The following is a 13,627-nucleotide window of genomic DNA, read 5'->3' on the forward strand; positions in this document are numbered from 1 at the left end:
TCCGCCTGCCAACGCAGGGGTCACAGGTTCGATCACTGGTCTGGGAAGATCCCACATGCCGCGGAGCAACTAAGCCCGGGTGTCACAGCTACTGAGCCTGCGCTCTAGAGCCCACAAGCCACAACTACTGAAGCCCGCGTGCCTAGAGCCCGTGCTCTGCAATGAGAAGCCCACGCACTGCAACGAAGAGCAGCCCCCGCTTGTGGCAACTAGAGAAAGCCCGCGCGCAGCAACGAAGACCCAATGCAGCCAAAAATAAATAAATAAAACAAATAAATTTATTTAAAAAAATACCAGTCTCCCATTTTATCTTATTTTTTTATTTTTTAACGTTTTCATCTTTAATGAAATGACTTTGGAAATAACATTCATTTCCATGAAACCAATACTACAGTTTTTGGAGTCACAGTAAGATCCACAGAATTATATCTGTAATTAATATGAATGCCAACATTTCAAGCAGTAATTTCTGTTATATGGCAAACAAAATCAAGAAAGCAACCATCAAACAAGAGACCCATAGCTTCAGACAAGTCAAATCCCAGGATAGCGTGTGAGAACAGTTGCTGCTTCAGCGAAGGGTTTCTGGCGAAACCAATGATGAGGCTGCCAAAGGCTGTTCCCATAACAGCACCAGAATCAGCCACTCCTAGTGCTGCAGCACCTGCACCAATAAAATTGGCTGTAGTATCAATGTCTCTGCTGATTGCACTGGTCTAAAACTCCCTTTGGATTAACTGAGACACACCATTCTGGGCCCCATTAAGTCCTGAAGAGCCCTCTCCAGCCCTAGCCTCTGGTCGAGATAACACTGATGCAGAAATTGGTCTGTATGCAACTCTGGATCCAACTCGGATCAGAGCAGGGTGCAGGCGAGCTTGCGCAGGCGCACATCTTGCACTCTTCAGGGCAGCTGGAGGACTTGGTTGACAGGCAACGTGGGCTCCTCTCCTGCTTCCTCTCTTCCCGGGAGGTGGCCGTGGCCGTGGTGGTAGAGGTCCAAGGAATGGGGCTCCCCATTTTAAAACAAAGTCAACAGCAATTCATTTTGTGTAGGAGGAAGTCAGCTGTATCCTTCCTGTCATCCTACCTGCCCTCACACTCATATGGACCAGGCTCCCTATTATAGAGAATAAATTGAGGCATAGAGCAGGGAGGGCCCCTCCTTAGCATCAAAAAGCTCCTCGGCCACAGAAGGTTTCCCATTCCCCATTTGGTCGCCATCACAGCAAGAACTGAAATAACTAATACAAGTTACGTAGCATCTTGCAGAGTGCTGGGCACAACTGCACGTCTGCTGAGTGAATCATGCGTGAATGAATGAATTTAGCTGCTTCCCTTAGACAGTGCTTTCTACTTGGGAAAATCAGGAGCTGTGCTTGCCATTCCAAAGACTGGATTTCTCCAGGGGCAGGTGAGAAAGACAAGGGAGTTAATACAGAGTTCCCTCTCTGAGTGAACAGTCAGATGGTCTTCCCGGCTTTTAAGGGAACATCATTGACCCTGACTGACTCATAAACAGAGAAAAAAGGATTGAGGAACTCGGCACCTCTGGGCTTCATCTGCTTTGACCTCGGGTTAGAACCTGAGATTGAGAACAGACCCTATGCTCTTGTAATCCATACCCCTAACTTTCCTTCTGTTTGGTGCTGTGGTTAGTCCCTAGCATCTTTATTCTCAAAGAACGCGGCACAGAAAGTTAATGTCAACATGAGGAAGAAACATGGTCCTTTCTTCTCAAGAATGTGCAAAGCCATTTATACCCTGGGCCTGCAGCACAGGGACCATACTGGCTCTGGCCCTAAAGGCCCCCAGGGTGGCAATGCATCTTTATTCTGCCTTGCCCTGGGAGCCAAAGCCCCAGGAAGCCCAACTCTCTCTGCTCTGGGGGACTCTTCCTAGAATTTGACAGGGAGGAGATTGTCTCATCTACAGTTTCTCAGAGTTGCCATGATTGGCATTTTGAATGGAACAATTTTGTGCTGCTGGAGATTGCCCTGCACATTGTGAGATGCCCACTAAATTCCAGGGGTGTCCCACAGTTGCAGTGACTCTCCCAGCACACCACACATGCACACACATGCACACACACACACACAAATTTCCAATACTGCCTGGAGCGGGTAGCCTGGCCCCTGGCTGAGAGCCACTAGGCTGGTAGCGCCCTCACGTGTTTGAGAAACAGAAGACCCAAAGGTTGAGTGACAGGTCCAAGGCTCCCCTCTCAGATCTGATGATTTCTAGTCCAGCTGCTCTTGAAATGATGGATACTCATGCAAACAATCATGGGATGTCACAGCACCACAGAACCTCAAAGCAGATAGCCAGCTGTCTCAATGGCATAGAGAAACCACGGCACAGAGAGAAAAAATAACCCCACAGTGACCAGAGAGTGAGCAAATGCGAGGGGGGGGGCAGATTCCCGGAGGATACACTTTCTTAGGTCCTGCTTAGCTTAGTAAGTCCCGCTGCTTGGCTGGTAACAGGTCAATGCAACAGCCCCCTGGAAGGTGGGGTTTTGTAGCATCCCAAGGTCAACATGGAGGCAGGGTAGCTCAGTGAGAGCCAGCCCCCTGTCTGTAGGTTAGAGCCGGGGCAGCCACGGGTCCAGCCTTCATCTCAAGTCTCCGGCGGGCTCAGTGGGAGTGGAGGCAACTCTATCACAGGCTACTGAACCCTTTCTGGGATCCTCGCAATCTCCATTGGGATATACGACTGTCAGTGCCAGCTCCTCCTCAGGATCCTGGAAGTTACCTGGAACACAAGAGAAGGAATCGCCCAATGAGAGGGTGAAGTTTATGAGGGGTAAGCTGGGAATGAAAGGGAAGGAGTTGGCCCCAGTGACTCTCTACTTTAAAAACACAACAAAATACGTAGCGAAAACCTTAAAAATGTACATACCCTTTGACCCAGCAATTCCACTTCTAGGATTTTATCCTAAGGAAATAATTAGGAATAATTAGTGGAACTGCTCCAGCCATCTTGCTACCAGCATACGGATGGAAACAGCACTGAGGACGGCCCAGCAAAGAGAAGGAAAAATCCTGGGTCCTTGAAAGTGTTGCTGGACCCCTAAATCAACCAGCCCTGAAACTGACTCCACCTCTAGACTGTCTTTTAGGTGAGATGATGAATTCCTCGTCTGCTTCTGCTAGTTTGAGTCATGGCTTCTTTACCTATAGCTGAGAGCATCCTAACTGATTCGATATCTGACAAAGGGATTGGCTGAGTAAACTGTGGCTCAGTCACATTATGGGATTCAGGCATTAAAAATGACGTACAGGGCTTCCCTGGTGGAGAAGCGGTTAAGAATCCGCTTGCCAATGCAGGGGACATGGGTTTGATCCCTGGTCTAGGAAGGTCCCACATGCCGTGGAGCAACTAAGCCCGTGGGCCACAACTGCTGAGCCTGCGCTCTAGAGACCGCAAGCCACAACTACTGAAGCCCACGTGCCGAGAGTCCGTGCTCCGCAACAAGAGAAGCCACCACAATGAGAAGCCCGTGCACCGCAACGAAGACCCAAGGTAGCCAAAAATAAATAAATAAAAATGATGTATAAAATTCCATAGGACTGAATGCACACACACACACACACACACACACACACACACATACACAAGTAAAATTCAGGAAATCTGAGTAAGGTCTGTGGATTGTTTCAATGTCAACACCCAGGCTATGATATTATCCTATAGTTTTGCGACATGTACATGGGGGAAAACAGGGCAAGATGTACACAGGATCTCTTAATGTGATTTCTTACAATTGTGTAATTGTGTAATCACATGCAATTAATTGTGTAAGATTAATTGCATGTGAATCTACGATCACCTCAAAAAAAAAAAGATGAAAGATGTTGACATATAATTATCGCCGTGGAATGCTGCACAATCACAGTATGCTATTGATAAAGAAAGCAGATTCTAAAACAGTGTATGGAAATGTATGTATGTATAATCTGCTATTTATTACGTATATTATAAATGTTTATGTGTAGCCTGCACACGCAATTTGCATTTAATACATTCACTTCTACATGAGACTAAACAATTTGGTATATGCTACAGAGAGAGGTGATCAAAGAGTTACATAAAGTTGTTTATGGGGACTTCCCTGGTGACACAGTGGTTAATAATCTGCCTGTCAATGCAGGGGACACAGGTTCGAGCCCTGGTCCGGGATGATCCCACATGCCGTGGAGCAACTAAGCCCCTGAGTCACAGCTACTGAGCTTGTGGTCACAACTACTGAAGCCCACGTGCCCTAGAGCTTGAGCTCTGAAACAAGAAAAGCCACCGCAATGAGAAGCCTGAGCACTGCAATGAGGAGTAGCCCCTGCCTGCCGCTACTAGAGAAAGCCCAAGCGCAGCAAAGAAGACCCAACGCAGCCAAAAAAAAAGAAAAAAAAATGTTTATGATTCCTTTGCTTTTTTTCCCCTTTAGTTTCCAGATACATCCAAAATGATGATGGAGAGGTTGACGTTAACATTTTTGCAGTTAAATATATTAAAATGTGATGTATTTTGCAGATGATTTATATATTATATAGAAGTGAATTTATTAATATTTAAGTAGTACAAGGCAATATAAATAGATAGCTAGATGGACAGACAGACAGAATGGTCTACCCAAATTATAGTTGACTCTGAGTGGGGGAATTAAATGAATGATTTTTAATATTTGTGTTTCTTCTTTTGTATTTTTTGAGCTTTCAATTGTGTAGACAGAATTCTAAGACAGCCCCCAAGATTCCCATTCCTTGGTGTACTTATCCTGCATAATCCCCTCCTTTGAGTGTGGGTGGGGCCTGTGATTCTGATGAGATAGTCATGCCATAGATCTGGGTATGTGACGAAGGTAATGGGGAGTCACTCCTGTGATTGGGAGTCACTCCTGTGATTATGTTATGTTATAGGAGACTGGAGATTCTCCTCAGGATGGAAGGAGCAGCTGCTGTGTATTGAGGGAGCCTGGGAGAGGAGACAGCTTCAGGGCCTCTTGGAGGTGACAGCCAGCAAGGTGGGGACCTCAGTGCTCCAGCAGGGTGCAGTCCCCCCCTAGGTGGGCTCTGCCTCTGGTCTCTCGCTGCTCCTGCAGTCCAGTCACTTCGCTATACACCCTAATCAGCGCACACCCCTGCTCAGAAGTCGCCAGGGTTCCCTATTCCTGACAGACTTGGGTCCAGGGCCCTGATGTGACTCCAACTCTCCTCTTCAGCCTCGGCCCTCACCAGTCTCATTCTGCACCTCACCCCCAGGGCACTCTTTTCTGAGCTTGACATCATGCTGTCAAGCCTTTGTTCATGGTGTTCCCTCTCCAAATCTTCCCATTTCTAAGAAAATCCCCCAACCTCCAGCTCAAAAGTCACTTGTTAAACTCCCTGGATCCTCAGGGGAGACAATGCGTTTGGCTCCAGGTGCCCCATCACCTACGTCTGGCAACTGTCTTCCAGCCCCGCCCACAACCCCTTCCCTAGTCAGAGACTCCTGGGGCGAGAGCCCCGATGACCCAGCCTGAGTGCCGGCTGCCTGGGGGTCAAGGCACCTCACGTTGCTCATCCCCACGTCCCGCACAAGGCAACGTCTTCGCCGATGGTGGGCCACTCCATCCCTATGGTCCACTGTGTGCACGTGACCTTAACCCCAGGCCCCCCTCAGGGTCCAGGAAGCCAGGAAGGCGACACACTCACCCTGAGCTGGGTCACTGGGGGAAGTGGCATCTGGGTCCTTCCCCCGGCTCCAGGGACCCCAGGAAAAGCATGCCAGCAGTCCTGGGAGGCCGGGTCTCTCCCACGCTCCTTCTGCTAGAAAGAACACAAGGTCCAAGAGGCAGTGGGGTCAGATGGGGCATGACACGACTGAGAGACTTTCTGTTCAGCCACCCAAGAGCTTCAACTGTCAACTGCCCTAGTTTTAACTGCCTGATTAAAAAAGAAAGATTCTGATTTGCAAAAGGGGGTAGGTTTTTGAGCTTTAAAAAAAAAAACCAAAAAGAAAGACTGCTTTTATATACCTATTACCTAATTTCATCTTTGCAAAAACTCTATGTAGGTACCATGTTGGAGAAACTACAGTAACAAAAATGACATGAAATTAATTACAATTACATAGCACCAAAGAAAAAACTCAAGAAGCAGTAATTGCCCCCCTACCCCCGGATTTGTAGTTCAAACTATTTTTTAAATTTTATTGAAGTTTAGTTGATTTACGATGTTGTGTTAATTTCGGCTGTACAGCAAAGTCACTCAGTCATACATATATATACTTTTTTCATATTCTTTTCCATTCTGGTTTTTCACAGGATACTGAATATAGTTCCCTGTGCTATACAGTAGGACCTTGGTGTTTATCCATCCTATATACAGTAGCTTGCATCTGCTAATTCCAAACTCCCAATCCTTCCCTCCCCCACCCCTCCTCCTCCTTGGCAACCATAAGTCTGTTCTCTATGTCTGAGAGTTTGTTTCTGTTTTGTAGGTATGTTCATTTGTGTCGCATTTAGGATTCCACATATAAGTGATAACATATGGTATTTGTCTTTCTCTTTCTGACTTACTTCACTTAGTATGATAATCTCTAGTTGCATCCATGTTGCTGCAAATGGCATTATTTCATTCTTTTTATGGCTGAGTAATATTCCATTTTGTGTGTGTATATATATATATATATATATATATATATACATACACACACACAATGTGATATATATATATCACATCTTTATCCATTCATCTATCAATGGACATTTAGGTTGTTTCCATGTCTTGGCTATTGTACATAGTGCTGCTATCAACATAGAGGTGCGTGTATCTTTTCGAATTATAGTTTTGTCTGGGTATATGCCCAGGAGTGGAATTGCTGGATCATAGGGCGACTCTATTTTTATTTTTTTGAGGAACTCCATACTGTTTTCCATAATCGCTGCACCAATTTACATTCCCACCAACAGTATAGAGGGCTCCCTTTTCTCCATACCCCTCTCCAACATTTATTATTTGTAGACTTTTTTGCGGGGGGGCCACGCAGCATGTGGGATCTTAGTTCCCCTACCAGGGTTCAAACCCGCGCCCCCTGCATTGGAAGTGAGGCATCTTAACCACTGGACTGCCAGGGAAGTCCCTATTATTTGTAGATTTTTTAATGATGGCCATTCAACTATTCTTGAAATGGCCATCAAACTATTTCTTAATAGAAATAGAATTAATCTTTTTTGATAATCACACACAAAACAATTACATGTCGATTCGAGTTTCCTTATTATAGTACCACCTCAGTTATCTGGGGATTTACTTGAGATCCCTAACCATCTGGAATAAGGTCAACTGGAACAAAGTTTTAAAAAAGGACTCCGGAGAGCCAAGACACAGAAAATCCTTTCTCATAATTCTTCACTTGGGGCCAATTTACTCTTAATCTGTACCCAATTCTAAAAAGATTGGGTCCTTGTTTTTCAACCAAAATGCATCTGAATTAAGCATAAACTGGGTAAAAGAGCACTACCAAGAGGCAGGCAACCTACAAGTATAAGAATAGGCATCAGACAGTGAGAAAGAGACTGGAAAGCTCCGCAAGCACTAGCAAAACCTCAGGAGCATGAATCCATGGTGCAACCCACCGCAAAAGCCTGGAAGAAATTACTGGACAATGAGTTATAATTACACCCGTGACCTTTAGTCATTAACGAAAGGTTTCATGTTCAGTATGTTTTGATAAAAGTACAATCGACTTTAACACAATATATAGAATGATTCCCTTGCAAAATGTTAAAAATTTGAAATGTTAGTGTTTAAAAAGAGGCAAGGATTCTGCATGCCAAGCAGGGTGTCAGGAAATGGGAATACAGTGGTGATTAAACTCACAAGGGAAAGTGACAAAACCATGCAGAAGCAGGTTCGGGTTTCATTTGTGAACTTGCAAATGAGAGTGGGCGGGTCAGGGAAGGCTTTCTGGAGGAGGAAGTCCAGTTCTGAATGGTGAGATGGGATTGGTCAGGAAAAGGAGGATGGAAGAAAAGGCTTTTCTCTCTGAGGCAACTGCAATGTAAAAAAAGTTTAGGAGCCCAGAGCAAGCTTGGCTCTGGGGAATTAAAAGTTGTTCCCTGGGGGTGGGGGATGGGGGGTGGTGGGATGAACTGGTAGATTGGGACTGACATGTATACACTAATATGTATAAAATGGATAACTAATAAGAACCTGCTGTATAAAATAATAAATAAAATAAAATTCAAAAAAAAAAAGTTGTTCCCTGGGAATAAGAGATGTCTAAGAGACAAAGGGCTCAGAGAATTTCTAGGCACAGGCTCATTAGGGGACAGAAAATTTTCCCCATCGGGCCAGGTCAGCAAAGGTGCTGGCAGCAACAACCCGAATGACAGTCCACCTCAGGACGTTCTCCATGTCTTTCAGAATGCTGGTCCTTGAGTTTCAAATTTAGCTGGCTTCCTCACAGACTCAACAGAAGAGTTGCGGGAAGGGGAGGAGAAGGTTAGGGCAGGCTCCACAACTGAGATGAATGGTCTTCACCTAGGCAGGCCACGCTGGCAGGTAAGTCTGTGACATTTGCGACATCAGAAGTACCAGGTCTCCTTGCAGGAAAAGCCCCACCCCCGACCCCTGTAAGTCTGGCATCACCCAGTTGCTGAGTTAACACACCAATGCCCAGGGAGGCGGAACACAGCCTCTGTCGTCATTAACTCTTTAGCAAGAAGGTTGGCAGAGGCTGGAAAGCTTGGAGGGCGGCAGGTGCTGGAGAGGAGTGGGGGGAAGGAAGCTAGAAGCTAGAAGCTAAATCACTCCGGCTTTTCACCGCTTTGCCAGATCCAGCTGTACTTAACATCCATATTTTAATCTCGGGGCACTGGAAACCTTCTGTAAAACCCTGTGTATCCGGATGGACGAGGTTCTGACCCTTTTGCTGATGGCAGCAGTCACTGGGGCTGGGAGAAGACCCGTACTCCCCTCCCCACACTTCAGGAGAGTGGGGAGGGAAGCGAGGGAGACACTGCAGTGGGTAGCCAAGAAGGACTGGTAAACTCTAGGCCCTCAGTCCCTCACATCCTTTCTCCCCTCACCTCCAAGTCCCCGGCATTTATTCCTTGCCTTCTTTTGACCCCGCGGCGTTTCACCGTCGCGTCTCTAGCGCATCCCTAGCTGTGAGCGTCCTAGAAGCTCCTGGCACCGAATATCCCCCTAGTCCCAATTTTGTCCTCCTCCCACCTTGAAACTGGTGCATCCCAAGGCTTTCCCGTCTCCTCCTCCCCTCCCCCCCCAATCCCAGATCTGTGCCCAGCTCAGTCCAGCCCTCTTTCCACCAACCTCCCCTGCCTTCTGCTTGCCCCCTCGGCTTTCCTAAGCACTCAGAATCCCTTGCACTCAGGATCCACCCGGGACAGACTCGGCCCGTTGCCCAGGGCCCGCTCCGCCCTACCTGGGAGGCCTAGTGCTAGGCACCTCCTCTCTCCTGGCCTCAGTTTACCTCGGTGTACCATGAGGGGGGAGCTGGCCAAAAAAGCTGGCCTTCCCCCAGCCGCCGCCCGCCCACGCCGTCCGGGACCTAGAGCCCACTCACCTGGTCGCAAGCGCCCGGCGGCTTGCAGGGCCCTGCAGGCGGCCGCCTGAACAGTGAAGTTGGAAGCCGGGTGGCCGGGGCAGTAGGCAGCCGCCTGCACCGGGCCTCCAGCCTGGCGGCCGAATACCGTGCGCAGCAGCGCCTCCAGTAGCCGCAGCTCCGGAGCCACCGCGTCCTCGGGCTCCGCCTCGGCCACCAGCACCCCGACCAACGCCGCGCCGGGCCGCCGCCGGCTGCGCACGTCCCGCAGCATCTCCCGCAGGTGGCGCCGCGGCTCCCGGGCTGCCAGCGATGACGCGCGGCACAGCACGAAGACCAGCGGTGAGCGGATGGCGCGCGCCCGGGTCGCGGGCACCTTCTGCGCCCCCGGCGCCCCGGTCCCCGCGCCCTCGGCCGCCTCGCCGCCCGGCTTGCCCGCGGCTTGCTGGGGCGGGAATACCGCCCGGGCGAAGTCCCACAGCAGCGCGCGGCTCTGCTCGCGCTCCCACAGTTCTCCCACCAGCAACACCTGCCCGCAGCCGCCCGCCGCCTCCACCAGCGCCTGCAAGGGCGGCTCAGCCGCGCGCGCGGGCCGAGCAGCCAGCGCCTCCAGCTCGCGCTCCATGGTCGCCGCCTCCCGCCTTCTGCGGCCGCTGCTGCCCTGCCTGGCCAGCTGCCTGCCTCTCGAGGGGGCAGCGGCAGCGGCGGCGGCTGAGACGGCGGCGGCGGCGGCCGGGAGGACACGCCCCCGAGGGCTGCGCCCCGCCCGGCCCCCGGCCCATGGGCCGGGATCGCCCAGCTCTAGCCGGCTGCTGGGCGGGAGCGGAGGCTCTCCCCCAGGCCTCTAATGGTGGCGCCTCCCGCAGTCCCTGCGGCAGACGCGGGGAAACTGAGCCGTTCATCCATCCATCCACCCATCCATCCATCCAACATTTATTGAACACCTACTAGGTGTACAGGACCCGAAGGTAGAGGAAGACAGAAAATTATTATGTGAGCAAATGGACCTTCACAAGCTAGATAGGTCTGAGGCCTGGAGCAGATAGATTTCTGAGTGCTCATGGTTCGGGGACAGGAAGTTTTGGAGGCCGGGCTGCCGGTGACTGCTGCTTTGAAGTGAAGTTGGCGGGTGGGGCAGGGCACCAGATAAGGGGGTAGTGAGGTGAGAAAAGAAGGGAAGCAGGGGTCTCTTCTGTTACTTCTGTCCTTGACTCACCTTTTGGGCCTTCAGCATTTAGAAAACGAATTGAGGGCTCATTGTTTCAACAAGTCCTCATGACCTGCAGGGCATTGTCCTCCGCACTGGGAAATGGAGGCAGATCGTGTTGCTCCCTGTGGAACGGAAAGTCTAGGGGACAGATGCGGGGCACGGATGGTGTTCTGATCTATGTGTGCAGGAGGGGGACAAGAGGATGTCAGTAGGCCAGGTCAGAAGCAGGAATGCATTTCCTTTCATTCTAAGGGTCTAAGTCAGCTTCGTCCGATAGAACATTTGGTGGTGATGGAAGTGTTTTATATTATCTGTACTGTCCAATGCAGTAGCCACTAGACATATGTGCTATTATGGAGCACTTGAAATCTGGCTAGTGCAAGATTTAGATTTTATTTCATTTCAATTAAGTGTAAATAACCACATGAAGTGAGTGGCTAGGGCATTGGGCAGCGCTGGTCAACGCTCTTTACCTCTCCTCTATTACTCGGTATAGACCAAAGGCCCCTTTGGGTCAATAACTTGTTAATACTCAGCTCTCTCCTTCACCGTATAACCCACAATCTGCTCTTGTAGTTACTGTGTTTCCTGCCCCCTGTAATTATGTTGAAACATCTCCTCCTGGAGAGTTTGTATGTCCATTCAATAAAGCAAACCTTTTCTGAGCACCTCCTGTGTGCAAGAAGTGGGGATTCAAACATATCCAAGCAGCTCTGCCCTAAGTCTGATCATCCTACAGTGGTATAGCCAATGTTGGGGGGAAGGACCCCATATCTTTGTTGTGGGCTTTGTTGTGCCTCTCTATACCATCTCTGCCCATGATGGATATCCAGGGGCTTGGGTGGGAAAAACACAAGATATGGAGCAAGAAGCCCTGGGCTGGAGTCAGGTTGGGTTCCAGCACCAGCTCAGTGATTCAGTCAACCAATCTGTATTTATGGAACATCTCTCTACCATGCACTGTGCTGGTGCTGGGAAGACAGCTGTGAACAGGCCAGGTTCCTTTGTGGAGCTGACGGTCTAGTGGAGGCTGGGAGAGAAAGACGAGAAACAAGTAAATTCATAAATAACAGCTTCAGACAGTGGTTGGTGCAATGAAAAAAATAATGCAGGGCTGACACTATGGTAATGTGCTTGAGATGCTGGCCCATTCCCGTGCAACCCTGAAGATGCCACGGAAGCAAGAAGGAGGTTGAAGAGGACTGAGAAACAAACCTAAAAACTATGAGACGGGCCCTCCCCCACCCTACCTTCCTGGAGGCCGCAGGTGGTTGGGTTGTGGTGTGTGGGAGAGAAACAGAAGTCCTTTCCAGATGATCCTCATCTTCTAAAGTTAAAACAATATGTGTGTGTGTGTCTGTGTCCAGAAGAATATATTCAAAAAGTAGTCATACTCATCTCTAGATAGTAAGAATGACAGGTAATTTTTATTTTGTCCTTTTTGCTTATCTGTATTTTCTAACTATATAAAATAAATGGGATACCTTTGTTATAAGAAAACAATGAAAGCTATTAGTTTAATCAGATTTCTGGAAAGTATAAGCCAGGACAGATTTAATCAATAAATGAATTAAGATTCATTTCAGCTGCTAATGACACAGACTACAAATAACAGTGGCATAAACACAATGAAAGTTTATTTTTCTCTCTTGTAGAAGTTTGGAGGTGGACAGTTTATGGCTGATGTAGTAGCTCTGTTTTACTAGGTCTTTGAAGACTCAGGTTGCATTCCAGATCACTATTCCCCCATCTCTTCTTCATGATTCAAACGCGCAGCTAAAGCTCCAGTCATTACCTCTGTGTTCCAGGCAGCTGGATAGCAGAGGGCTGAGGAAGGAACAAAATTCAATCGACTTCAGATTTCTTTAATAGTAACACTGGATTTAAGAAGATAGGGACTGTCCTGGCGGTGCAATGGTTAAGACCCTGCGCTTCCGCTGCAGGGGGCACAGGTTCTATCCCTGGCTGGGGAGCTAGGATTCTACATGCTGTGTGGTGCAGACAAAAAAAAAAAAAAAGATAGTTGAATAATATTTTTAAAGTATCAAAGAGAAAGAACTTTGAAGCTAGATTTTGCTAAATTATCAGGCATATACAGGAGATAACGCCTTTATCACATACAGCCGCTCTTTGAAAGCACCGTTAGAGGAAACATTCCAACAAGAAGAGAAATAAATACAGGTGTGCTCAACAATAGGGAGTAAGAGGGATTAAATCACTTGTTTAAATTATTCTTGTCTAAGTAAACGGTGCACTGTGGTGCCTGCAAAGCACAGCTCGGGCGGGCAAAGCTGGGAGGGCGGCAGAGTGGCTGGGAGCCCTACCAGGTAAGTGGAAAAGGAATTGGCCCCATTTGGTTACCTTTCTGAGGAAGAGAGGAAAACTTATCAGCTGATTAGAGAGGAACTCTCAGAGGTGCCAGTGTTTTTGTTTTGTTTTGTTTTGGCCGCACTGCACGGCATGGGGGATCGAACCCGTGCCCTCTGCATTGGAAGTGCAGAGTCTTAACCACTGGACCACCAGGGAAGTCCCTGTGCTGGTGTTTTTGTACTTTCTCGTGAGGCTTGTCTAAAACCAACACGCTCTGCCTCTCCAGCTATTTATTCTCTGGCTCTAAATTTCCAGGTAACAATACCAAACTTTCCAGTGGTGGGTTGGAGGGTAGATCAGACAGCGGGTGGGGCATTAAACAAAGGTCAGAGTCCAGGGCTAGTGAAGTTTATCTTTACCTGTATTATTTACATGGCAAAGGTTCAGGTAGTAAATTAACACGAAATTACAAAGACCTTAGGAAAAAGGCAGGATGCCAAGGATATTTCTTCCCCCCCTCTGTCCATGCCCTAAAAATCATAAAACAACCAGGCTTTTTCT

General features: G+C 48.5%; 2 protein-coding genes and 1 pseudogene across 3 annotated transcripts in view; all 3 read right to left on the bottom strand.

Annotated features, from left to right (window-relative positions):
• Positions 1-472: 472 nt before the first annotated feature.
• LOC137226113 (ATP synthase F(0) complex subunit C3, mitochondrial pseudogene) lies at positions 473-1,043 on the bottom strand (annotated as a pseudogene).
• On the bottom strand, positions 1,043-10,245 carry C6H2orf72 (chromosome 6 C2orf72 homolog). Of its 2 annotated transcripts, none has more exons than XM_067740256.1 (3): positions 9,568-10,245; positions 5,691-5,801; positions 1,043-2,754 (listed from the first exon to the last, which is right to left on the bottom strand). In XM_067740256.1, the coding sequence occupies exons 1-3, from the start codon at positions 10,169-10,171 to the stop codon at positions 2,615-2,617; spliced, it is 855 nt and encodes a 284-aa protein (XP_067596357.1). In that variant the 5' UTR covers positions 10,172-10,245; the 3' UTR covers positions 1,043-2,614. The 2 variants fall into 2 exon arrangements, with proteins under 2 accessions (XP_067596357.1, XP_067596356.1); XM_067740255.1 differs by having other exon boundaries at positions 5,691-5,804.
• A 2,041-nt stretch (positions 10,246-12,286) lies between these two features.
• SPATA3 (spermatogenesis associated 3) overlaps positions 12,287-13,627 on the bottom strand; it is a 28,816-nt gene continuing 27,475 nt past the window's right edge. The window contains exon 4 of the mRNA XM_067739823.1: positions 12,287-12,583. The gene's annotated coding sequence lies outside the window, so the exon portion shown is untranslated. The remainder of the gene's footprint in view (positions 12,584-13,627) is intronic.

Source organism: Pseudorca crassidens, chromosome 6 (assembly GCF_039906515.1).
Source record: "Pseudorca crassidens isolate mPseCra1 chromosome 6, mPseCra1.hap1, whole genome shotgun sequence".
Taxonomy (NCBI): Eukaryota; Metazoa; Chordata; class Mammalia; order Artiodactyla; family Delphinidae; genus Pseudorca; species Pseudorca crassidens.